Below are 25,899 nucleotides of genomic sequence, written 5' to 3'. Positions count from 1 at the left end.
TAAAATGTTCTTGTAATCAAAATGTTCGGTCCGAAAATTATGATAGGCTGTCAAAATATATTTGCATACCTCCACACTGCTGCGTACCATGTTTGCGTAATCAGTGAATTCCAGTGAGAATGAAAGGCCTTATTATAGTTACTGTATATTATGCGTGAGGGTGAATAAATGATGGCAGATTTTGAATTTCTGAGTGAACTATTTCTGTAACATTAACATGATGGTCTCAGACTCAAGCTCTCATCCAGAAACCTCTTAAAATTCAGTCGTGGATCTTTTAAAGACAACGTAATCTTAATCAGGTTTGAGACCAAGCCCACTGGATTAACTGGTGTGGAGCAGCTACAGTTCTCCACACATCCTATGGCACAGCGACCAATGGGCTTGAACATGAATGTGCACGTGTCCCTCGTCTGATCTCAGTGTCACGACCGAGTCTGAGTCTGTAACTGTGATGCACGTGTTCATGAGCGATGAAGAGAGAACTGCATGCAGTCGAATTGATGATGTTTCATGAATGACGATACAGCGATAACACTGTGTACCAGAACATGGCTGTGCTATAAACTTGATTAGACTACATTAGACAGCAAATAACAAAACAAGTGGATGAGTTAAGACAAAATACATATACAAATGGACAGTATACAGTGTATCTCAAAGCATCTGCGCGATCTCTATGTATGAATAAGAGAAAAGCAGGAGCAGGATTACGGTTGTTCAGTAGGTTAATCCAGACGGTAGTAAACAGTCTTAATCCTGCACTGCCGTCTCACCCAGAGGATAGAAAGAGGAAAAACCCTTGACAGATGGTCAGACTGTTTCAACACACGGCCACAAAGATGCTGCAATCTTGCCCTTTTTGTTTTTTGTAGTGTTTTGGGTTTTAATTTTTATTAGTTCTTGTTTTTTTTTGTCTCTCTCTTTTTTTAACAAAGGAAATACTGTCAGTTAAACATGATGATGAAAATAGCAGTGCTATTTTAGCATCACTGCGATACTCTAGGTTTTCTACTCATGCTCATTTTAGCTTTCTTTTAATTCAGGTCTAAATAGTTTTTATTACTTTTTATTTCAATTTTAGTTTGAGTTATTTTAGTACATAAATTGAACTAAATGAAAATTAGAAATCTTGCCTTGGAAACTAGATGAATTTTATTCAGTTAACTTTTTTTTTTTAAATAACACTATCTTTTATTTATTTGTTTATTTATTTATTTCTATAGTTTTAGTTTTAGTGAACTATAATAATCCTGGAACATAGTTTATTTAAAATAATCTGCCACTTAAACAGAGTTTATCATCATTTAAAGTTTTCAATATTTTTACATTGTTTATTAAGGATTGTTTGATTTGTTTTCCCCCGTGTTTTGTTTTAATAATATAATAGTTCCTGAATATTATTGAGTTACTAATTTAAAAGCTACCATTGGGTAAATTTATTTGATTTAATTTAATTTTTTTTTTTTTTTATTTAATAGTTTTTGTTTAATTCAAGTTAAAACGTATAATAAGCATAAATCATTCATTTTAGATTATAGATTAGTTTTTATATCATTCATTGATTATATATTTTTATAGAATTTTTTATGTAGAGTTGAACAGTATGATGGGTATAAATGACAAAAGCTGCTAATAAAATACAAACTATTTCTATTTTAAATAATTCAATTCAATGTTCATTATCCGTCGATGGTAAAATTTAAATAACCACTTTGGATAAAGTTTATTCAGGCGTGGCCATAATGTATTAAAATCAAAGCTCTCATGACAATTTATTTCTTTAATATTGTTTTAGTTGTTTAGAATGCAATATTATCAAGCAACATCAGAATCATTTATGAATGCATTTTAAGTATTGCACATTATCATGTAAGCATGCTGGTGTGCGTAATGGTGGATTTGACTGTAATGCCGTCTGGTTGTGCATTCAAGCTAAAATAGGTCACAGAAGCACACATGGCAAATCAGGGGATGCCACATCAATGCAAAGCCCTAATGTGGATTGAAGTGCACTACACCACCCTCAATGGCCCCCATGCTCACACAACCCCCGTATCCCGCATGGGGTTCCTGTTAAAGCTTCACGCTTTCAAAGATAATCAAGATAGTGGATGAACCATTATCTGTTGCCATTTCCTCTCTCATCCTCATTCATGGAAAGCATTGCCTCCTCAGGACAGGAGTGCATATCACTAATAAAAAATTTAGTTTTGATATATTTACGGCAGGAAATTTACAAAATATTTTCATGGAACATGATCTTTACTTATTATCCTAATGATTTTTGGCATAAAAGAAAAATTTATAATTATGACCCAATGTTTTTTTTTTTTTTTTTTTTTGTCTATTGCTAGTAATATACTCCAGCGACTTAAGACAGGTTTTGTGCTCCAGGGTCACATATGTCAGCAATATATATTTTGTTTATATATGCAGCTTTATTTAAACAACATACACATCTTTTTTTTAAATACATGTCTTTCTTTTAAATTTACTAATACAATATCAACATGTATTGATGTTTTTTTTTCATGGATATACACCTGCATGATATATATGTCCAAAAATGTATTACACATACATACCATATGTATTTGTATGGGCTAGAAAATGTATGAAATTGTCCTAATTTCTAATAGGGTTTAGATAAAGATGAAACGTTTGATTTTAATAATGTATTAGCAAATGTTGAACTTAATATTAACTTAGATTAATAAATCCAAGTGTTAGCTGACTTTATTCTAGGTCTGATTAAGTAGCTTATACCAAGAATAATCATACTTTTTTTTTTCTCAGTATGGACGGTCGGACAGCTACCGCGTGGCTACCACGCAGGACACAAATGAGAAGGAGTCTCCCAAAAAGGGAAAGGGAGGAAAAGATCTGGATGACCTGAAGAAGGAAGTACCACTGGTAAGACACATCCACACATATCATACATGTTTGTGTTCTTGTATGAATCTTTAAATGCACTCTTTGACAATCAGTGACCTGTAGTGAATCATTTTATATTGTACGTTCAGTTTCACTTGTGTAATTTCACTGTGAGTTCACTGCCTCGTAAATGAATTTTCATACACTGTTTTGCCTTGAATCTAATGTAGCAAGATTGTGGTCTTTGCGGTCGGTCGCAGCTCATCCTTTCTTTATAAATATAAACTCTCTTTTCTCTTTTTCTCCAGACAGAGCATAAGATGTCAATTGAAGAAGTATGCCGGAAATTCAACACTGACATTGTACAGGTGAGTTCTTCACAATTTAAACCATTGAAATCATGTAAACAAGCCAGCTGTTTTTATATGATGGTATTGTAGTGCAACATAAAAAAATAATAATAATAATAAAATAGTATAACAAGAATAAGGGCTCTTTCACAAAAGGCTTTTTCCTAGAATAAATGTGTGGGTTTGAGAATGAAGTCATAACATTTTGAGATTAAAGTAGTAATATTTAGGGAATATAGTTACAATTCTAAGAATCAAAGTATCAATGTATTATGAGATTAAAATAATAATATGCTGAGAATCAACAAATTGATATGGAGTGGTTTCTTCTGTGAGATCTAAAAAAATATATTTTGAAAAGTTTCTGTGTTTGTCACATACAATGTAAGTCAATGAAGTTTTCATTCAGCCTCCATTTAGTTTTAAAATATTGAACTGTTCTGACTTCCTTTAATCTTGTAGCATTAAGTCTGTACTGTCAAATTAAAATGAATTAATTCTTATAATTCTACAGCTTTATTACCTACAATGTAAAGTTAAAGCTTTGTTTAATTTTAACATGACAGTCAAACTTTTATTATGCACTGCAGGAACGTAAAGCTTGAATTAATCTTAAAATCTATTCGGAATCATATTTGATACTCAAAATGTCCAAGTCCTCTAAATGATCAACAAGATCAAAACTTGCTGAAAATCTTTTCGTTTACAATTTACATGCCTTTTGTCATGTTTTTTTGAGGTGAAATAATTATATTTTTTAATGAATAAACACAAGAATAACTTTTATATCATAATATATCAAGATCCTTGATTACACGCAAGACTTTTTAAGAAAAAGAAAACACCAAAAGTAGACACATCAGGGCTCTGATTAACGGATGTTCATCTTTTATTGATGTTTGTTTGCTCATATATGTTTTTCCCCACAGTAAAAAAAACAAAGTGTTTAAATATCATCTCACTAAGATGCATTATTAGGCTATATATATATATATTTCATAATATTTATGCTCAGTTTGGGCCTCTGAATGCAATTGAGCTTTTTTTCATCCTCAAGTATGAGCTCCATATTCTCACTATAATCATACTATATGAGCCATAAAAGCCTGATGTATCAAATATGAAACTCAAAAAAAAAAAAAAAAACCTGGAAACATTTTATATTTTTAAACATTTTGGTCTAAAGCTTCAATAAACTATTTTATATATATATATATATATATATATATATATATATATATATATATATATATATATATATATATATATATATATATATATATATATATATATATATATATAAATCTGGTTATTATTTCATATGTAAGGTTTCACAGCTTCATCTAAAGCAACTTAAGTTGGACAGTCTGCCCAGAAATGTCTCCATTGACCCTCAAGTGGCTCCAAACCTGTATGAATTTTAACTATGGTTAACTATGCCTTTAACAGTGAACTAATTTCACTTTAGTGAGTTTATGTGAAGCACTAATGTTTTAAAAGAGGGACTGTGATCTAAACCAGGTGGCAAGGAAGTCGACCGAAAGTTGAAGTCGGCCATGTGCCGCCATCTTGTAGCAGAACTTCACTTGCGTTAGCATTCCCATTGACTCCCATTCATTTTGGCGTCACTTTGATAGCAAATAACTTTACATCTGAGGCGTTTAAAGACTCTGTTTGTCCATTATTTATTTCTAAAGATACACGACAATGTATAAAGGGCTCCATTACCTTCTATGTTACATTATGGCCCCGTAGAAACAGTTTTTGTAAAAATAGGCTAACGATTGCGTCATAACCACTCGGCTCTCTGTCGCATTACCGTACAGACAGGAGGAGAAGCTCGCAGGCAATTAACTTAATATAGCGTACTGACGTTACATTTTAAAATACTATACAAAATAATTAATCAGAATACTTACTCCTGCTCACTCACGAAAAAGAACTCCCCGCTCAAGCTCGCCGTCTCTGCAAGATTAACGATGGCAGTTTGCACGCACAGCTACTAGAAGATTAACATCTGTCAGACAGGTTGCTGATGTCATCAAGCTTCGTTTGAGTCTGCGTGTCAGAAACGGAAGTGCTAAAAAACCCTAAAAATGGGCTTCACTTGTCTCAATTGAGTTCCAATGGGGTCGCTGTGTCCATTTCTTTTACTGTCTATGATCTCAACAGATCTCCTTAAACACTGTGCCACCATCGCCCTCTAGTGGCAGTGCAGGAGTGTTTGACATGAACTCTTGAATCAGATTACTTCTCTCCTTTCCCCTGAAGGGTCTGACTAATGCCAAGGCGGCGGAGTACCTCGCTCGGGATGGTCCCAACGCTCTTACCCCACCCCCCACCACCCCGGAGTGGGTCAAATTCTGCCGACAGCTCTTCGGAGGATTCTCCATCCTGCTGTGGATCGGAGCCATCCTCTGCTTCCTGGCCTACGCCATCCAGGCCGCCACGGAGGACGACCCTGCCAATGACAATGTGAGGAAACTGCACAAAATATGCATTATGCTGCTTTTTAGAGAAGGCCATGTTTGTGACATAATCAGTAATCCTATTCGTTCCTAGTCGAGAGATTGGGTTGAAAATAAAAACAGCCCCTCCAATTTAGATTTAGCAAATTAATTCTAAGACAAAACATTTTCGGTCCCTCTCTCTCACAAAAAAAATAAAAAATAAAAATATTGTAAAATATTGTGAAATATTATTGCCATTTAAAATAACTATTTTCTAAGTGAATATGTTTTAAAATGTAATTTATTCTTGTGATGCAAAGCTGAATTTTCAGCATCAGTACTCCAGTCTTCAGTGTCACACAGTTGTTGAATCAAACTCCTTAAAAATGATACTGACTCCACACCTTTAAAAGGCAGTGCATTTCATTACTACATTTACATACCATTTATACATTTACCATACACTTTTCAGTATGTGGCATCTTGGAGTTTTTATAGCTCAATTAAAACACTAACTCTTCAAAGTAATAACAAAACTAAGATTGTTCCTTATATCATGGAGAAAAAATCATTTTGTAATAATTTGTCTCATATTCCCAATTGCATTGCCTACTGTACTTCTATGAACTGTTATTAGAATAAACACTGCGACGAGAAACAGGAAAAGAAACATTGATGCATGCAAAATATAGAGGAAAAACTGCCTTGATGTCATATGTATTCATGGTTTGCTTCAGATGAATGATTTTTGGGTAGCACAAATGCAAACAAGGTGATTAAGAGAAATAAAGGTCTGTGACTTGAGGATTTTCTCCACATTCATTTGATAACCTGTCCCTTCTGTCTTCTCTCTGCTCTACAGCTGTATCTGGGCATCGTGCTGTCTGCTGTGGTCATCATCACTGGCTGCTTCTCCTACTTCCAGGAGGCCAAGAGCTCAAAGATCATGGAGTCTTTCAAGAACATGGTTCCCCAGGTACACCAAAGCACTTTAATAACCTCAGTTTGGATTCCCAGTCCTACTTGACCTAAGTGATCATTTAAAAGTGACAAACTTTTTCAGTGCATATTTCTAGCTTTACTTCTCAACTCAAAATATATTCAACTCAAATAACCAATATACTCCAAAAAACTTCTGCTTTTTTCCCTCTCTGGTCATAATCCTAATTGTTGTCTTCCAGCGCTGAGTCTCTGACGCCTTCAGTTTGTATTAATGCATCTTTAATCTCTCCATTAGCCTTAGAGTCATTGGGGGCTGAAATTGATGTGTGTGTGTGTGTGTGTGTGTGTGGTCCGCAGCAAGCTTTAGTGATCCGTGAAGGTGAGAAGCTCCAGATTAACGCTGAGGAGGTGGTGGCTGGTGACCTGGTGGAGGTGAAGGGAGGAGACAGGATCCCTGCTGACCTCAGGATCATCTCTGGTCATGGATGCAAGGTACAGCAGCTACACAAAAACATGGATGGACATATTTACTATGAACACTTACATCTATCTATCTATCTATCTATCTATCTATCTATCTATCTATCTATCTATCTATCTATCTATCTATCTATCTATCTATCTATCTATCTATCTATCTATCTGTCTGTCTGTCTGTCTGTCTGTCTATTGTTCAATCTATCTATCTGTCTGTCTGTCTGTCTATCTATCTATCTATCTATCTATCTATCTATCTATCTATCTATCTATCTATCTATCTATCCATCTGTCTATCTATCTATCTATCTATCTATCTATCTATCTATCTGTCTGTCTGTCTGTCTGTCTGTCTGTCTATCTGTCGTTCTATCTATCTATCTGTCTGTCTGTCTGTCTGTCTATCTATCTATCTATCTATCTATCTATCTATCTATCTATCTATCTATCTATCTATCTGTCTGTCTGTCTGTCTGTCTATCAATCTGTCTGTCTGTCTGTCTGTCTGTCTATCTGTCGTTCTATCTATCTATCTATCTATCTATCTATCTATCTATCTATCTGTCTGTCTGTCTGTCTGTCTGTCTGTCTGTCTGTCTATCTATCTGTCTGTCTGTCTGTCTATCTATCTGTCTGTCTGTCTGTCTGTCTATCTGTCGTTCTATCTATCTATCTATCTATCTATCTATCTATCTATCTATCTATCTATCTATCTATCTATCTATCTGTCTGTCTGTCTGTCGTTCTATCTATCTATCTATCTATCTATCTATCTATCTATCTATCTGTCTGTCTGTCTGTCTATCTGTCGTTCTATCTATCTATCTATCTATCTATCTGTCTGTCTATCTGTCGTTCTATCTATCTATCTATCTATCTATCTATCTATCTATCTATCTATCTATCTATCTATCTATCTATCTGTCTGTCTGTCTGTCTGTCTGTCTATCTATCTGTCTGTCTGTCTGTCTATCTATCTGTCTGTCTGTCTGTCTGTCTGTCTGTCTATCTGTCGTTCTATCTATCTATCTATCTATCTATCTATCTATCTATCTATCTATCTATCTATCTATCTATCTATCTATCTATCTGTCTGTCTGTCTGTCGTTCTATCTATCTATCTGTCTATCTATCTATCTGTCTGTCTATCTGTCGTTCTATCTATCTATCTATCTATCTATCTATCTGTCTGTCTGTCTGTCTATCTGTCGTTCTATCTATCTATCTGTCTGTCTATCTATCTATCTATCTATCTATCTGTCTGTCTGTCTGTCTGTCTGTCTGTCTGTCTATCTGTCGTTCTATCTATCTATCTATCTATCTATCTGTCTGTCTGTCTGTCTGTCTATCTGTCGTTCTATCTATCTATCTGTCTATCTATCTATCTATCTATCTATCTGTCTGTCTATCTGTCTATCTGTCTGTCTGTCTGTCTGTTAATATTTGAAAGCACTTCTAATCTTTCAGACAAGGCTCAGTCAAACCAACAGCAGTTTGTTACACACACATACGGTATATATCTATTTGATTTATTATTTTTCAGGTTGATAACTCCTCCCTGACGGGCGAATCAGAGCCTCAGACCAGGTCACCTGACTGTACCCATGACAACCCTCTGGAAACCCGTAACATCGCCTTCTTCTCCACCAACTGTGTTGAGGGTACGGTTGCCATAGCAGCTGCATCACTGCTCCAATTTCTTTCTCCATGCTGTGTCACTCACACTCTTTCTATTATTTCATTTCCAGTTCTTTATGAACTCATCTTCTCCGATCGATTTCCTCTTCTTCATTTCACCCCTTTCCAATCTCTCTATTTTTCCCTGGTGTTTTTTTTTTGTGCCAGAAACAGCCATAGAGGGAAACTGTTGTCATGACAACAACCTCTCACTTATGCGCCCCATCTCGCCACTCGTCTACTGCCTACGCAATTGCTCACGCCCTCGTTTTTCACACATTTCTCTTTTTGTGTCACTCTTTTGGATTCATTTTGATGGTGAAACACAAATCATTTCAGATCTTACTGAATAATAAATGAATAATACTGCAGGAGCTAATGGCATTTTCTCCTCTACATCATTCCAAATGAGGTTTCATCATTTGTTCAACTAATCTTTTAGGTTTTTTCTACCTTCAGAAAGATGTTTAATATTCATTATAAAAATCTAGCTGCTTCAATGAAAGCACTCACATGTATAGTTCTCTCAGAAATGCCTGGTTTCCCTCTCAGATACAGCTCTTGTCAGTTGCGTAATGCTGTTGTTTTGATGGGTCAGGAGACCTCACATATGCCCTCTGCTCGGCAGGGTGTCAGTGTTTTGGTGATCTCAGACAATGTCCTTCCTTTGTGTTCAGACTGACTTCAGGGTGACTCTCTCCTGCCACCATGTGGTGAATTACAGGATTACACAAGCTCATTATGAGGCTTCTAGAATGTCACACAGAACTCTTTCATGTCATTACAAGACATCAGGATGTCATACTGGATATTTTTAAATGAAAAACAAAGAGCTAACATTAATTTTAATTTCTTAAGGATAAAGTGTTTTTGTATTTAAAGAGAGGTTCAAATAGCACCATGCGGTAGTGGTCAATAAATAAAAAATATTTATTTTCATTAAAATAATAATTTTTTTATACTAATATTTTTGAAAGACATTACAATGTTACAAAAGATTTCTATTTCAAATAAATTCTGTCCTTCTGTATTTTATATTCATCTAAGAATCATGAAAAAGAAAATTTAAACAGCACAGCTGTTTTCCTCATTGGTAATAATGTGAAATGCTTCTTGAGCTGTAAATCATATTTGAATCATTTCTGAAGGATCATGTGACACTGAAGACTGGAGTAATGATGCTGAAAATTCTGCTTTGATCACAGGAATAAATTGCATTACAAAATATATTACAATAAAAACTATTATTTTAAATAATAATATTTCTAAATATTGCTGTTTTTACTGTATTTTTGATTAAAATAAATAAATAAATACATAAATGTAGCTTTAATGAGCATGAAAGACTTATCAAAAAGTCTTATCAACCCAAAAATTTGTATGGTGGTTTTTATATTAATCAAAATAAGGGATTTCCTTTGCCCTGTAATAGAAACATTAGTGTTACTGCCAAACCTATAACTAAAAGTTGTACAATCTATGTATTACTAGAAATATTGCATAATACTGTAGGTATACCAGTATACTGTAGGTCACACATTCTATCACTCTTTCTTCACACGCAATAAAATAATATCAACTTAGATTAATATTTCCTGTACTTTTATTTATATATTTGCTAAGGCATCATGTGGTAATTGGGATAATGTCACGTGATCTTTGTAACGATGTCCTTCTGTTCTCTTCTCTTGTCAGGTACCGCTCGTGGGATTGTGGTGTGCACCGGTGACCGAACCGTCATGGGCCGCATTGCTACTCTGACCTCCGGCCTAGAGACCGGAAAGACCCCCATCGCCAAGGAGATCGAGCACTTCATCCAAATCATCACCGGCGTGGCCGTCTTCCTGGGCGTCTCCTTCTTCATCCTGTCAATCATCCTGGGCTACAGCTGGCTGGAGGCGGTCATCTTCCTCATCGGCATCATCGTCGCCAATGTGCCTGAGGGACTGCTGGCCACCGTCACTGTGAGGACTCCTCTCTTTCTCAGTCTCAGGGTTTTAGTGTGTATTGGTGTCCCTGCAAGTGTTTTTGTGACACGTACATGTTTTTATTGTTATTTTTCAGTATAATTTGTGACTTAATGTTTATTTGTCGTCATCTTTATTTGTTTATTTTTTGTTCATGGCATGTTTGAAATGGACGTACAACATATTAACATATTTCATAGTACGTACAGTACTACATACTGCACAGAATGTACCGCATACTCCCTACTGATTATGCAAAGTATTATGTATAACATTACTCCATATGCAATGATAAATATATACAGTAGAGGGCTAGATTATATTTGCTAAATAAATTCACAAGGGACAATAATATGTCAGTTAATAAATGTGCACTATCGTTCAAAAGTTTGGGGTCAGTAAGATTTTTTAAAGAAAATATTTATTTTATTCAGCCAATCAAATGTCTTTAAATGTCACTTTGGACTTCATTTAATGCATAATTAAGTGAGAAACTTCTTTCAGAAACATTAGAAATATTACCGACCCCAAACCTTTAAACGATAGTGTTTTATGTAAAAAAAAAAAAAAAAAAAAGTAAATAAAGAATTAAAAATAATCAAATAAATATATAAAATATTGCCATTCAAAACAAATAATTAGACAATATATATATATATATTGTGTATAACAAACATGCATATATTTATTTATTTATTTTTGTCTAATTATTTGTTTTGCATACAAAAATAAAATTAAAACATTTATGCAAAATAATGTTTCATCACAGGTGAATATATATATATTTTTGCACGTTCAGTAGATAAAAAAATTGGTTTCAGTAGATAAAAAAAATTTGGTTTAATTTAGTTTCTTTTAATTTTGCAGAGCTAGTCAGGGGAGGTTACTATTTTTACTACTTTTTGTGCCATTCTGAACATATTCTCCCACTTGAATGTGTGTTTGAATCATTTTTGGTCTCTGGTTGATTTCTTCTTGGGTGTAACTCTTGACAGTGTTAGTGAGTGTTGTGGCTTCTCGTCTGTGGTTGTGTGGTGTCAGTATACGCTCATCGTGTGTGTTCTTGAACTGTATTCCCTCTCTCTAATCCTCCATATCTGTGACTCTTCGTGACTCTATCACTGTCTCTCTTTCTCCCTGTCTGTTCCTCTCTTTCTCTTCCTGTGTTCTTTTACAGACTCTCACTGTTGAAAGCCTAGGTCAATATGAAAATCTGACAAAGTATTACTCTGTGGTATCTCTAGTTGCCTGTGCGAGCTAGTGGCTGCCACATAGAGACCGCCGGGGCTCTGGCTGTGCATCGGGGTTGTCCTGTGCCTCTTGCTGCGATGCACAACTAGACCTCAAACATACTCTACGCAGAAGTCAAGCTTGGTTTCATGCTTCACTGCATTCAGAAATGTGTAATTCATAATGCAAAGCAAATATGCATGCTGAATATGCATGCTATATACACCGACACTGAGACTTTTTACAAATATTTTTTGACTGTAAGGTTTCTAATGCTTTTTGGACCAAACTGGCAAATTTGATATCATACTTATTTACAGTAAATGTTAGCTATTATTTTAAATTACAAAAATACATAATCTACAAATCTAAGGTTATTACATTTATTTTTCAGCTCTTTGTTTTTTTAGCAAAATTCCATGACTGTAAGAAAAAAATGACTGTAAAAAAAAACTCCACTACCTTGATTTTTCTTTAAAACGTTTTGCAATCTTCAATGCTTATAAATAATAAAAAGTCACTTTTTTTTAATACTTCACTAATATGTTTCTGAACCCCCTTATAATTTGTGCCATAGCCTATAGATGTACACAACTGTCTCTTGAAAAAAAAAAAAAAAAGTAAAACAGTTTTCTATTTGAATATTTTTTAAATATAATTTATTCCTGTGGTGCAAACCTGAATTGTTAACAGTTTTCAGTGTCACATGATCCTTCAGAAATCATTCTAATATGCTGGTTTGCTTCTCAAGTAATGTTGAAAACAGTTGTGCTGCTCTTTATAACTTATTTTATAACTTATATACTTAGACTTTTTTATAACTTATATCTTATATGTTTCATTGATTAAAGAAAGCATCTCAACATTGCCATAAGGGTGCGATATTGGACATTCACAAAAAAATCACAAAAGTAAACAAAAACGTGGATAATAATTATTAATGTGATATAGAGAATTTGGATTTTTAAATCTTGTTTTATGCAAAGTGCAAAGCTACACCTCATGCTTGAAACTAGTAAAACGTTTTGGGTTTTTTTGTATAAAATTTGGATGATCTTTATATCAAATTTTAACACTGAGTTTTCTCTAAATCTGATTGTATTTGTATGAATTATAGTTGTAGTCTGTCACAGGACAGATTGTGGTCTAAAAGACCAAATCTGAAAAAAGTACACGTGTAACACCTGCATTTTGCATGTTCTCAGCTGCCAATAATTCACCTCAGAAAAATTATTATTACTGTTTTTTTCTTCACTGCAAGTGAACACTTATTAAAAATATTCTGGGTTATATATCTAGAGTATTTAAGGCGGTTTTGGACGTAAAGGGCATGTCACAACTGTTGATTTTGGCAGTTGAATTTTGCAAATATTCTTTAGATTTTGATTGGCTGGTCTTTTGATGTCAATAACAAAAGACAGACGTTGTGTAGAGTATGTTTGTGACCTCTCTGCTTCTTGCTGTGCTTGCCTTGGCTCTTCAGAGCCTCTTTTTGATTTAACACTCTTCTCTTACTGCACGATGCTGCATTGTGCCACATTACCAACAATGTAATGTCACTGAAGTTCAGTTCGCTTCTCTTTCTCTCCACCTCCCTTTCCTTTCAACTTCTGCCTCACACTTCCTTGTGCTATGTTTTTCTCTTCCTCTGTTTCCATTTCTCTCTTTCTCTCTTTCTGTCTTTCTGTTTCTGTCTCTCAGGTGTGTCTGACGCTCACGGCCAAGCGCATGGCCCGCAAGAACTGCCTGGTGAAGAATCTGGAGGCTGTGGAGACTCTGGGATCCACATCCACCATCTGCTCTGATAAAACCGGCACCCTGACGCAGAACCGCATGACTGTCGCCCACATGTGGTTCGACAATCAGATCCATGAGGCGGACACCACCGAAGATCAGTCGGGTGAGTTGCTAGGGAAACTCCACCCTAAAATGAACATTTTGACATTAATCACTTAACCCCATGTCGTTCCAAACCCGTTAAAGCTCAGTTCGCCTTCAGAACACAATTTAAGATATTTTGGATGAAAACCTGGAGGCTTGAGACTGTCCTATAGACTTCCAATTAAATAGTGTCAAGGTCCAGAAAAGATATGAAAAAAGCCGTAAGAAAGCTCCATCTGTCCAACACTTTTTGTAAGTGAAGAAAACAAAATAATGACTTTATTCAAGAATTCCTTTGTGTGTTCCACGCCACTAGGGTGCGCTGTTTTAATTTAAATCAAAGCTAAATAAACGTAGAAACAGCGCATCCTTGTGGCGCGGAGGACACAGAAGAGCACACACAGCGCGATGATGTGGAGTGATACAGAGGAGATCGTTGACAAAGGAATTATTGAATAAAGTTGTTATTTTTGTTTTCTTCCCTTACAAAAAGTGTTCCCGTCACTACATATAACCCAGATTGCACGTCTGATAGCAGATGGAGTATTTTGACTTTTTTTCCACAGAATTGAAAGATAATAAACTCACAATTGCGAGTTATAAAGTCAGAATTTTCAGATACAGTATAAACATTTTTCCCTCAGAATTTGACTTTATAACTCACAATCATGAGTTCAAATCTCACAATTCTGACAAAAGAAGTCAGACTTATGAAAATAAAAGTAAGAATTGTGTGATATAAAGCCACAATTGTGAGAAAAAAGTCAGAATTGTGAGGTTAAAAAATGTTATACAGTGGTGGAAATGGGCTTCTATATTAATGGAATAGTTCACCCAAATATTCTGTCATTATGTAGTCACCCTCAAGCTGTTAAAAACCTGAATGAGTTTCTTTCTTTTGTTGAACACACAAAAAAAAAAAAAAAAAAAAAAAAATATATATATATATATATCTTTTCATAATAAACAGAAGAAAGAAACTTATACTATTTTGTAAGTAGATAATGACAGAATTTAAATTTTTTGGGGTGAACTATCCCTTTAAATGGATCAAAAGCTTGTTATAGTTAACAAAAACTAAAACCATACAAATGTGTTACTAATAAATAAAAGAAATGTTTACAGAGATAAAATAAACTATTTCTCTTTTTTATGTAGTTAATGCTGATGTTCTACAATAGCTGAAACTAAACCTGGAATAAAAATGAATAAAAACTATATAGACTATATATTTTTATTTAATAATTTAATGGTTTATTTAATCCATATCACATCTTCCAACTGTTGGTAAAAATAATAATAAAGTTTTTGTGGGCACTAAATCAGCATTTTATAATGTTAATATTAAATTAGAATAGTATAATTTCTTCTTCATGTGACACTGAAGACTGGAGGAATGATGTTGAAAATTCAGTTTTGCATCATAGAAATAAATGACATCTTAAAGTAAAGTATATTCAAACAGAAAGTAGTTCATTTGCATTATCCGTGTGTTCTAGCTGGTTGCTAGACTGTATATAGATACTGTATTGATTCTGTGTGTTCTCTAACAGGTGCATCCTTTGACAAGAGCTCTGGGACGTGGTTGTCTCTGGCCCGTGTGGCGGCGCTCTGTAACAGAGCCTCGTTTAAGGCGGGACAGGACTCTCTGCCCATCCTGAAGCGTGATGTCGCGGGGGACGCCTCTGAATCGGCTCTGCTCAAGTGCATCGAGCTTTCCTGTGGCTCCGTCAAAGCCATGAGGGACAAGAACAAGAAAGTGGCTGAAATTCCCTTCAACTCCACCAACAAATACCAGGTTTGGTTACTGTTCAGTATCTGATGTGACTGAATTAAGCATAGATTAACGTGGTTAATATTCAGTCAGTGTACAGTGTATTACTTACATAATAATATTGTATATTTACTGTCAATTCAAAATAAATGTATATCAGTATAATAATATAAGTATAATATTATTTAAACTTAAATTTTCAAACAAAGGGTTGACATGTTCATGTCCTTTTTTTAAAGTAAACACGAGATTTTATGTTGAAATTTATATCAATGTCTAAGAAAAAAAGGGTATTGAAGGTCATGTAACAATTTATTTTAATTTTATAACCATTTTTATTAATTTCATTAGTTCATTTCAAATAGTCATGCATCAAATGTATATATAAATATTTAATTTATATATAATACATGTAATAATTATATATATATCCAATACAATTCCCATTATAACCCTTGGGAGGGGTTTTATATATATATATATATATATATATATATATATATATATCTCCATGTTCATTCCATGTATTAATTAACAAAATATTGTACTTTGCAAATTCTCTAAAAAAACTAAGAATTAGTTGAAATAAAAAAAATACATATTTTGAAAATAGAAAAAATGTTGTGAAATACTTTTGTCAATAACTAAAATACTTTAAAACTTTCATTTCTAAATCTGATTATGAATGATTTTGTCTAAAGAAAACTACAGACGTGTGTAGTCCATCATTAGACAATGCCATTCCTCTTAAATTTTTCTTTTAATTCTTAAGAATGATTAAGGAAACTAATCTTAATTCACGTGTAACAGATTATTCTGTTTTCATGAACTTTTATTTTCATGTGTTTGGGTGTGTGTTCACATCAGCTGTCAGTGCACGAGTCGGATGAGGGTAACGACTGCCATTACCTGCTGGTGATGAAGGGGGCGCCGGAGCGCATCCTGGACCGCTGCTCCACCATCCTGCAGCAGGGCAAAGAACAGCCCATGGACGAGGAACTGAAGGAGGCCTTCCAGAACGCCTACCTGGAGCTCGGAGGACTGGGAGAAAGAGTGCTGGGTGAGAAAAAGAGATGTGACGTGGAATATCAAAATCAAACCACAGTGATGGATGTGTATGTGCTTTTCTGTTTCCTGATGCTTTTTCACGAAGCTCTTAAAAATCATTTTAAAAACCACAAACATGAATATAAATCCAAGGCACATGACAGACAAAAACACTGGATCCTCAAAACCTTTTGACAGTCTTTTTTCCTTCTTTCCATCCAGGTTTCTGCCACTTGTTCATGCCTGAGGACAAGTACCCCAAAGGATTCGCCTTCGACACAGACGACATTAACTTCCAGACAGACAACCTGTGCTTTGTGGGTCTGATGTCCATGATCGACCCTCCCCGAGCTGCCGTCCCTGACGCTGTGGGCAAATGCCGCTCAGCTGGTATCAAAGTCATCATGGTGACCGGAGACCATCCCATCACGGCCAAGGCCATCGCTAAAGGTGTGGGGATCATCTCTGAGGGTAATGAGACCGTGGAGGACATCGCCGCTCGGCTTAATATTCCCGTCAGCCAGGTCAACCCCAGGTACAGACAACTTAAACCATGTAAAGCCTATTGTGCCAGATTTGATACACACATTTCTGAGGCCACTAAATGATCAACATGATGCTGTACAGAGTCTACTGTATACCTTTCGCCATTTGATTGATAGTTAAGCCTTTTTTAGTAAGTAAAATGCCTTTTAGTTTAATCGTGAAATCATGGTTAACTTGTCTTTTTGCTCTGAAATAAGAAGTAAACATTTTAATAACTTTGATACTTGGACACTCAGGTTTACTTGATTATTTATTCGGAAAATCATGTTAAAATGTGTCTTTTTTAAAGGCTTTTGAGTAATGTTTCTCTGTCTCAGTCATCATTGTATTGCATTGCTTTATATGTTTTAAATAAAAAAAACTAAAGAGCTTTGGTCATAAAACCAAGTATTATACGTGAACACTTTTTATTGGGAAATATAGAGTGATGACTCCTATTCATATATGTTTTATAGAAGCATTCTGCTATACTGTAATAAAGATCTCATTCATTTATATTACAATACTAGAATTTCATCTCACTTTTTGCCCATATAAATATCAGCAAATGCACCAAATTGCATATTTTTCCTCAGCTTGGGCCTCTGAATCAAATTGAGTTTTAATATTGGGATATTGTTTCTAGGAATGACAAAGGATCTTGATCCAGGAACATGTCTAAACTGTTCTGAATCAATAATGTCTATACTACTTACAGTATATAATAGTACAATACTTCCTATAATAACTTCAGAAGTTTGTCACTGCTAAAACATCCACACTTTAAGAAAATAAAAGTTCTTTATTGGCATTGATGGTTCCATGAAGAAACTTTAACATCCATGGAATCTTTTTAATGCGTAAAATAAGTTTCTTTCGATTTTTTAAATGCTCTTCACAATAGGAATACATGGCTCTTTTAAGGTTCTTTGAGCGAGTCTTCATTTGCTATTGTTGGTGTGTATGGGTTTTTAGGGACGCTAAAGCCTGTGTGATCCACGGCTCGGACCTGAAGGATCTCTCGCAGGACCAGATGGATGAAGTGCTGAAGAATCACACAGAGATCGTGTTCGCCAGGACCTCTCCTCAACAGAAACTCATCATCGTGGAGGGCTGCCAGAGACAGGTGCACACCTAAATAACACAAAACAAGGACTTAGTTCTATAATCATAATATGGAGGGAAATAACTGACTCATATTTGTACACACAGGGTGCCATTGTGGCGGTGACTGGTGACGGGGTGAACGACTCGCCCGCTCTGAAGAAGGCAGACATCGGTGTTGCGATGGGGATCTCTGGCTCAGACGTCTCCAAGCAGGCTGCAGACATGATTCTGCTCGACGACAACTTTGCGTCTATCGTTACTGGAGTCGAGGAAGGTAAGAGAGAGGATATGAGAAAGAGAAAAAGAAATCCAGAACAAGCCAGAAAACAAAGGCAGCTCACATCAGGAAATTGTTTTTGTCTATGGCCCGGATTTTGATCTATATTTTTCATCATTTCTTCATTTATTGGAGCTCCATTCGATTCCATAAATCTATCTAAGTATGTGTTAATTCAATTTAAACATTTATTAACTATAACGATTTGACTTATGGTTATATTTAAAATTTGTCAAAATATCTGAACTAAAATTCAATAGAAATACTGAACAAAAATGTTATAAATAAAGAGTCAAACTTAATTTTAATTCATTTTGTTTGTCTTTTTTTAAATTAATCATATTTTAGTTGTTTTAATACAGTATTTTAGTATTTATTTACTTATTTACTACAACAATACTACAAAAAATAAAAGCAGGTAATATTTAAACAAATTAATAAACACAAATTAGCATGTCATTGTATAATCACTTTAAAAAAAACATATATTTTTGGATTTTGAAATATAATCCAAAAATATATAAATTAATTCACTATAACCATTTATTGAATACAGCCGTATGGTTTTATAGCCTATAATTCCATTCAATATTTAATTCTATATTTAATTAAAGTTTTTACATTTATTCATTTGGCAGAGACTTTTATCCAAATTAAATTACATTTGAGGAAAGCTACACGCGATTCAACATATAAATGATGGTAATGAACACGAGAAGTGATAGTTACACAAGATTTCTGTCCTCGTTCAGAATAGTAAAATCAAGGACAGGAAGGGAAGAGGGGATAAGAAAAAAGTAAAAGCTTCAGTTTTTTTTATTGCTTTAATAAAGAAATCTCAACAACAGTGAGTAAAGGTAAATAATTTTTAAACCAAAGAATAAACACAATGGAGAGATTTTCCAGGCAGCATAATGCAAAGCATTTCTCTTCAAGCAATTTGTCGTGACAAATGTTGGAAAAACACAGAAGCACAAGACTTGACTCAGGTAATGATGATCTATGTTTCTTTTTTTCCTGTCCCAGGTCGTCTGATCTTTGATAACCTGAAGAAGTCCATCGCTTACACACTGACCAGCAACATACCTGAGATCACTCCCTTCCTGTTCTTCATCTTGGTCAACATTCCTCTTCCTCTGGGGACCATCACCATCCTCTGCATTGACCTGGGCACTGACATGGTGAGACACACACACACACACACACATCTTATCTCTTTATTTTTTAACAATGAACATTCTGGTGAATGTAATAATGACTGTTCTTTTCTGTTTATCATAACATTCATAACATTAACCAATCATTGCTTTCCATCTCAGGTCCCTGCAATCTCATTGGCTTATGAAGCAGCAGAGAGTGACATCATGAAGCGCCAGCCTCGTAACCCTCACAGGGACAAGCTGGTGAACGAGCGTCTCATCAGCATCGCCTACGGACAGATCGGTGAGTGAACTAACTGAAAAATGTCTCTTAGTTCAGGTTTGGTTTGACCGAACTGCTGTTGAAACAGACCAGCTGCTAGAACTGACCCAAAATGAACTGAATAAAAGTGACGTCCTGTCTCCCTTTTTTAAATATGTAGGTATGATTCAGGCCCTGGGAGGTTTTTTCAGTTATTTCGTGATTCTGGCTGAGAACGGCTGGCTTCCCAGTCTGCTGGTGGGCATCCGGCTAAACTGGGACGATCGCTCTAACAATGACCTGGAGGACAGTTATGGACAGCAATGGGTAAATCAGATCACACAAACTCAACATTTGGTAGATGCTCTTGTATGAAGCAACTGCATTTCTGTGTATTCATTAAGGAGATGCTTCTTAGAGCTTCTAAGAAACACCAACTTTATTGATTTGAACAAGCTTATCAAAACATAACATTACTACTGTAAGAGCTAATCATATTTTAGAGTTGGTCTGTTACTGGCTATCGGCTTTCATCTTAGCTATTAATATTCCGGTTTTGACGGAGTAGACGAAATCAAAACAATTTAGCAATATGATTTTGAAGAGAGGAAGTGTGATGCAGAAGATGCAGAATCAAGGTTTATTAATAAGGATGCATCTATAGATTGTTGTTTAAACACATTTGGAGAGATATTTCACAAGTGTTTGACAATGTCGGAAAGGTAAAAAATCAACAATAGGGATATCTATAAACCAGGGTTATTTCATAAAAAAACTAAAACCATAAAAAAAATGTTACTTGAAATAAAATAAATGTTAATTTTATTTTAATTATTTATTTAGTTTGCAAAGAGACATTTGTTGTACTAAAATAACTTTAAAACTGAAATAAAAAAAATTAAAAACTTTAACACCATTTAAAAAAAAACTTTTAACAAAAAAATAAAATAACTAATTTTTATTTTTATTATATATTGTTACAGTAGATTAATGGAATTAGTTAATGCATTTTCATTGTACTGCGTTATATTATGTTATGTTATGTTATGTTATGTTATGTTATGTTATGTTAAAAATGCAATAAAAAATAAATAAAAAAATCAAATAACTGATAAAAAATTATATTTTCTATTTAAATATATTTTAAATTGTAATTTATTTCAGTGATGTCTTCAGTATCACGTGATTCTTCAGAAATCACTGATTTTAAACTCATGAAACCAAATCATTTTTATTATAAACTATTATTGTGTTGCTTAATATTTTTGTGGAAACCATGATGCAATTTTTTCTGGATGGTTTGATGAAGGGAAAATTCAAAAGAACAGCATTTATTTGCAACTTTTTATCAATTGTGACCCTGGACCACAAAACCAGCCATAAGGGTTAATTCTTTTTTGAAACTGAATAAATAAGCTTTCCATTGACGAATGGTTTGTTAAGATCTGACAATATTTGGCCGAGATACAACTTTTAGATAATCTGGAATCTGAGGATGCAAAAAAATCTAAATACTGAGAAAATCACCTTTAAATTTTCCAGATCAAGTTCTTAGCAATGCATATTACTAATCAAAAATGAAGTTTTGATATATTTACAGTAGGAAATTTACTAAATATCTTCATGGAACATGATCTTTACTTAATTTCCTAATGATTTTTGGCATAAAAGAAAAATCGATAATGTTGACCCATACAATGTATTTTTGGCTATTGCTACAAATATACCCTAGCGACTTAAGACTGGTTTCGTGCTCCAGGGTCACAATTGATTGCATCTTTGCAATAATTTTTTTAATCTTACTGATTCCAACCTTTTAAACAGCAGTGTATGTGAATGTGGAGAATGTGAGAGTGTGTAATGATAAATGTCTTTCTGTCAGACGTATGAGCAGAGGAAGATTGTGGAGTTCACCTGTCACACGGCCTTCTTCGTCAGTATCGTGGTGGTGCAGTGGGCCGACGTCATCATCTGCAAGACTCGCCGCAACTCTGTGTTCCAGCAGGGCATGAAGTTAGTATCGCTCACGATATCCCGTTAACCAACAGATATTACAACTAAGCTCTGCACTTGCTGGATTTAATAGTTAGATCAGATGTGAAGCTTGGGGTTTGTAGTGACTGAGTTTAACGGTTGTGTTTGTTCTTTGTAGGAATAAAATCTTGATCTTTGGCCTGTTTGAGGAGACGGCTCTTGCTGCCTTCCTGTCTTACTGTCCCGGCATGGATGTGGCCCTCAGGATGTATCCTCTCAAGTGAGTGTTACCTGCATAGAAACCTCCTGATGGAACATTACAAAGCAAATTAGATCTATGCATCATCAGAGCAATAGCTGAGGAAACAACAGTTTGACTAATCTGAATTCTCTTTATTTTTTTCCCTCTCGTTTCTTCTCTCAGGCCCAGTTGGTGGTTCTGTGCGTTCCCTTACAGCTTCTTAATTTTTGTTTATGATGAGATCCGAAAACTTATCCTGCGCCGAAACCCAGGAGGTACAGAGCTTTGAATTATTCTATAATTATATATGCAGATATTTCCATAGCTTTTTTATAGCCATTTATAGTATCATTCAAATGTTTGTGGTCAGGATGGTTTTTTTATGTTTTTGAAGTTTCATCTGCTCACCAGGGCTACTTTTATTTAATATAAAATCTTGTAAAAACAGAAATATTGTTACATTTTAATAATGTACACAATTTAAAATAAATGTAAATCATACTAATATACTAATTTGATGCTAAACAAACTTTTTGGTCACACTTTATTTTAGGGTCCAATTCTCACTGTTAACTAACCATTAACTATGACTTTTGCCTCAATTAACTCCTTATTTGCTGCTTAATAATAGTTTGTAAGGTAGTTGTTAAGTTTAGGGTATTGGGTAGGATTATGGATGACATGCATTATATGTACTTTATAAGCACTAATAAACAGCCAATATGTTAATAATAGACATGCTAATAAGCAACTAGTTATTAGTGTGAATTGGACCCTATACTAAAGTGTTACACACTTTTTTTAATCAACTGATTTATTATGGGTGTATTCAATTAAAAACTGACAGTAAAAAAAAAATTGTAAATTTAAAATATAAATGAAATGCTGCCCTTTTTAAAAACGTTATATTCATCAAATCCTGAAAAAAAGATAACTGTTTCCACAAAAACATTAGGCCACAAAAATGTTTTATTGCATGAAAAATGCCACACGGACACTTATGTGAACAGTATAGAGTTCATGATTCAAATGAATCAATCAGAGTTTTGAATCAATTCACTGAAGTTGACCTTTTGAATGGATTCATTTAAATGATTTTTTTATGCCATACATGCTCTGAGGAAAAATTAAAGTGCTATTAGTAATATTCACTATATTCCTCATATAAATATTGTGAATATTTGATCGCCTACAAAGAAGTAATGTTTATATTCATGTTGTTGATGCTGAATTTGAATGAACTTGTACTCTCTTTCTCTCTCTCTGTTTTACTTCAGGTTGGGTTGAAAAGGAGACGTACTACTAATTGTCAAATCCTTCACTCACAGATTTTTCCCTTTCCCTCACTCTCTCTTTCTGTCTCTCTCGCTCTCTTTTACATTCTACCCATTTTTCCCTCCACTATAAAATCACCAAAACAGAAACAACCATGTCACTCTGAAATATAAATAAGATGAGAGGACCAACCACAGAGTTTTTTGTATCGTTTCTTTGTTTCTGCCCAAAGACTACAGCTGAATCTGCCAGTGTGATAGTGGTAAGGTTTCCTAATACTGTTAAACACACAAACGCACGGCTTTTGTAATGGATGTCACGCATCACGTCTGTTCAAGACTCCTTCACGGTCGACAGGGACTCCTGTACAAACACTGCCACGCTAGATTACTGTCCTACATCCCTCTCCATCTTTACGATCAAGAAATACAAATAACCTAATGATCATAACTCATCAAGGCTCTCGCCCTCTACTGGGGGAAACGAGGAAAACAGCCTTCCTCACCCCGATCCAGCATCTGTTACTCCTGTCTGGCTCTCTTTCTTTCGCACGTCACTGTTGTTGTTGTTGTTGTTGTTGTTGAGTGTTTTTTTTTTTTTTATTAATCATTCATACCTTTTTTTGTTCGATACCTTTTTATGTTAGAAGTGTGTCTGAGAGCTGCTTGGTTTCATTTTTCTCAGACATGACAAAGCACACTGCCACCCTCTCTCTCTCTCTCTCTCTCTCTCTCTCACTCCTCCTCTCCCTTTTATCCTGCACTCCCCCGTCCTCCCTCCCTGCTCTTGCTCCTTCTGTCCGTCTCTCAGTCCCCGTCTGTTTGTCTGTTCGTGAACGATGTGAAGAAGCCTCCCTCCTCTATCCGCCCCTGTTTTCCCTCTTCCCCTGTTTAAAAAAAATCTTTCTGTGTCCTAGGAAAAAGAGATTTCGCTCTGATTTCATTGTTTAAATAAGTGCAGAAAAAATGGAATAGAAGCAATGTACCAATATGTGAAACAACAGCAAAAAATGAAATAAAAAAGAAGGATCTCTCTTTTCTCAGCTTGGCGTCAGTTTGTTTTTGTGTCTGATGTCTGGCATGAAATCAAATGAAATTTCATGTTTTTGGTTTAGCTGAATATCATCCAGAATGCATCCAGATGTCTTTTCAGTTTGGAATTCACATTATTATCAGTGATTGTCATTATTTAATCAGTTCTGTATTAAGGTAATGAGAATCATCCTGTTATTTCATTTAATTTAAACTATAAAAATGTATAATACTGATATTTTATTTTGTATTTTATTTATTTATTTACTTTTATTATTTATGTATTTATTTGTATTTTTTTATACAAGGCACATTCTTGACAGGCTTTGTGTGATTCAGACAGTTAATTGTGTAAAAAAAAAAAAAAAAAATATATATATATATATATATATATATATATATATATATTTGCAGTATGTTAATGAGAATATGGGGGTAAGAAATGTGATTTAAATGTTATTGAAAATAATTTGATAAAATAAAATGGATTTAATTATTTTATAATATCTTAGAATTTCTAATTTTTAATTATTTTACTTTACAAATATTTTATTTTTATTTTGAAAGATGGAATACGACCTATGCACATTCTTGATTCAGCCAGTAAATTGCTAATTCAGCTAATAAAGTATCACCACTACTCGCTCGATTAACATGACCAGTGTGAGAACTTTTATCTCTGTAATGGCTTTTCTTTGAACTCTGCAAATCTGTTAATGGTTTTACTATCATTAATTCACTCTCGCAGGTTTATGACCTTCTTTATCATAGATTTTATGAATTCGACGCTCTGACATTTATAGAGGTGACTTCTCCCAAAATCATATCACAGCTATAATCACATTAAACACATCTCACTCGAAATCACTCCTTAATATTTGAGCAACATTCATCATTTTGAGGAAGTTATTTTTCAATAACATTTCGAAAATATCAGGTGGTCATAAATTTAATTTGAGATAAAATTGTCTGTAAAAAAATAAATTAAATTGCTTTTTCGCAGACAGAGGAGTGGGTCACCCCGTTTAAAGACTGTCTGCTCACACAGATAGAGACCCAGGGCCTATAACAGCTCATATATTTATACAAGCTGTTATATATATATATACAGTTTGGGGTTTTATATGAAAGAGAAAGGAGGAGACGGGCTGCAGTAAAGTCTTTGATGAATTCCCTGGTTACATTCAGCCGCTGTTTCATTTTGATGATGAAGAGGGCTCACAAACACACACACACACACACACACAAAACCACACCTCTAAAAACAGAATTACAAACATGCCTTGAAGCCAACTCTCCAAAATAACAGAAATATGTCTCCTCATTATGAAACACACACACACACACACACACACACACTCCTTGTCAGCTGTCCTGCCTGCTTTAATCTTTCTGC

At 34.5% G+C, this 25,899-nt stretch overlaps 1 protein-coding gene across 1 annotated transcript in view; it reads left to right on the top strand.

The window, feature by feature from the left end:
* The window catches only part of LOC127935626 (sodium/potassium-transporting ATPase subunit alpha-3-like), a 31,140-nt gene extending 6,626 nt beyond the window's left edge, over positions 1-24,514 (top strand). Inside the window, exons 2-21 of the mRNA XM_052533698.1 lie at positions 2,800-2,916; positions 3,186-3,245; positions 5,499-5,702; positions 6,540-6,653; positions 6,977-7,111; positions 8,640-8,757; positions 10,469-10,737; positions 13,672-13,870; positions 15,405-15,649; positions 16,493-16,685; positions 16,895-17,207; positions 18,173-18,323; positions 18,410-18,578; positions 19,608-19,762; positions 19,901-20,024; positions 20,164-20,309; positions 21,865-21,995; positions 22,135-22,236; positions 22,381-22,472; positions 23,475-24,514. Coding sequence (XP_052389658.1) covers positions 2,800-2,916; positions 3,186-3,245; positions 5,499-5,702; positions 6,540-6,653; positions 6,977-7,111; positions 8,640-8,757; positions 10,469-10,737; positions 13,672-13,870; positions 15,405-15,649; positions 16,493-16,685; positions 16,895-17,207; positions 18,173-18,323; positions 18,410-18,578; positions 19,608-19,762; positions 19,901-20,024; positions 20,164-20,309; positions 21,865-21,995; positions 22,135-22,236; positions 22,381-22,472; positions 23,475-23,503 — 3,066 coding nt within the window. The 3' untranslated portion in view covers positions 23,504-24,514. The remainder of the gene's footprint in view (positions 1-2,799; positions 2,917-3,185; positions 3,246-5,498; positions 5,703-6,539; positions 6,654-6,976; positions 7,112-8,639; positions 8,758-10,468; positions 10,738-13,671; positions 13,871-15,404; positions 15,650-16,492; positions 16,686-16,894; positions 17,208-18,172; positions 18,324-18,409; positions 18,579-19,607; positions 19,763-19,900; positions 20,025-20,163; positions 20,310-21,864; positions 21,996-22,134; positions 22,237-22,380; positions 22,473-23,474) is intronic.
* Positions 24,515-25,899: the final 1,385 nt, after the last annotated feature.

The sequence above is a fragment of the Carassius gibelio genome, chromosome A19 (assembly GCF_023724105.1).
Source record: "Carassius gibelio isolate Cgi1373 ecotype wild population from Czech Republic chromosome A19, carGib1.2-hapl.c, whole genome shotgun sequence".
Taxonomy (NCBI): Eukaryota; Metazoa; Chordata; class Actinopteri; order Cypriniformes; family Cyprinidae; genus Carassius; species Carassius gibelio.
The sequence above is the reverse complement of the archived record's forward strand: the minus strand, read 5'-3'. Positions and strand labels throughout refer to the sequence as shown.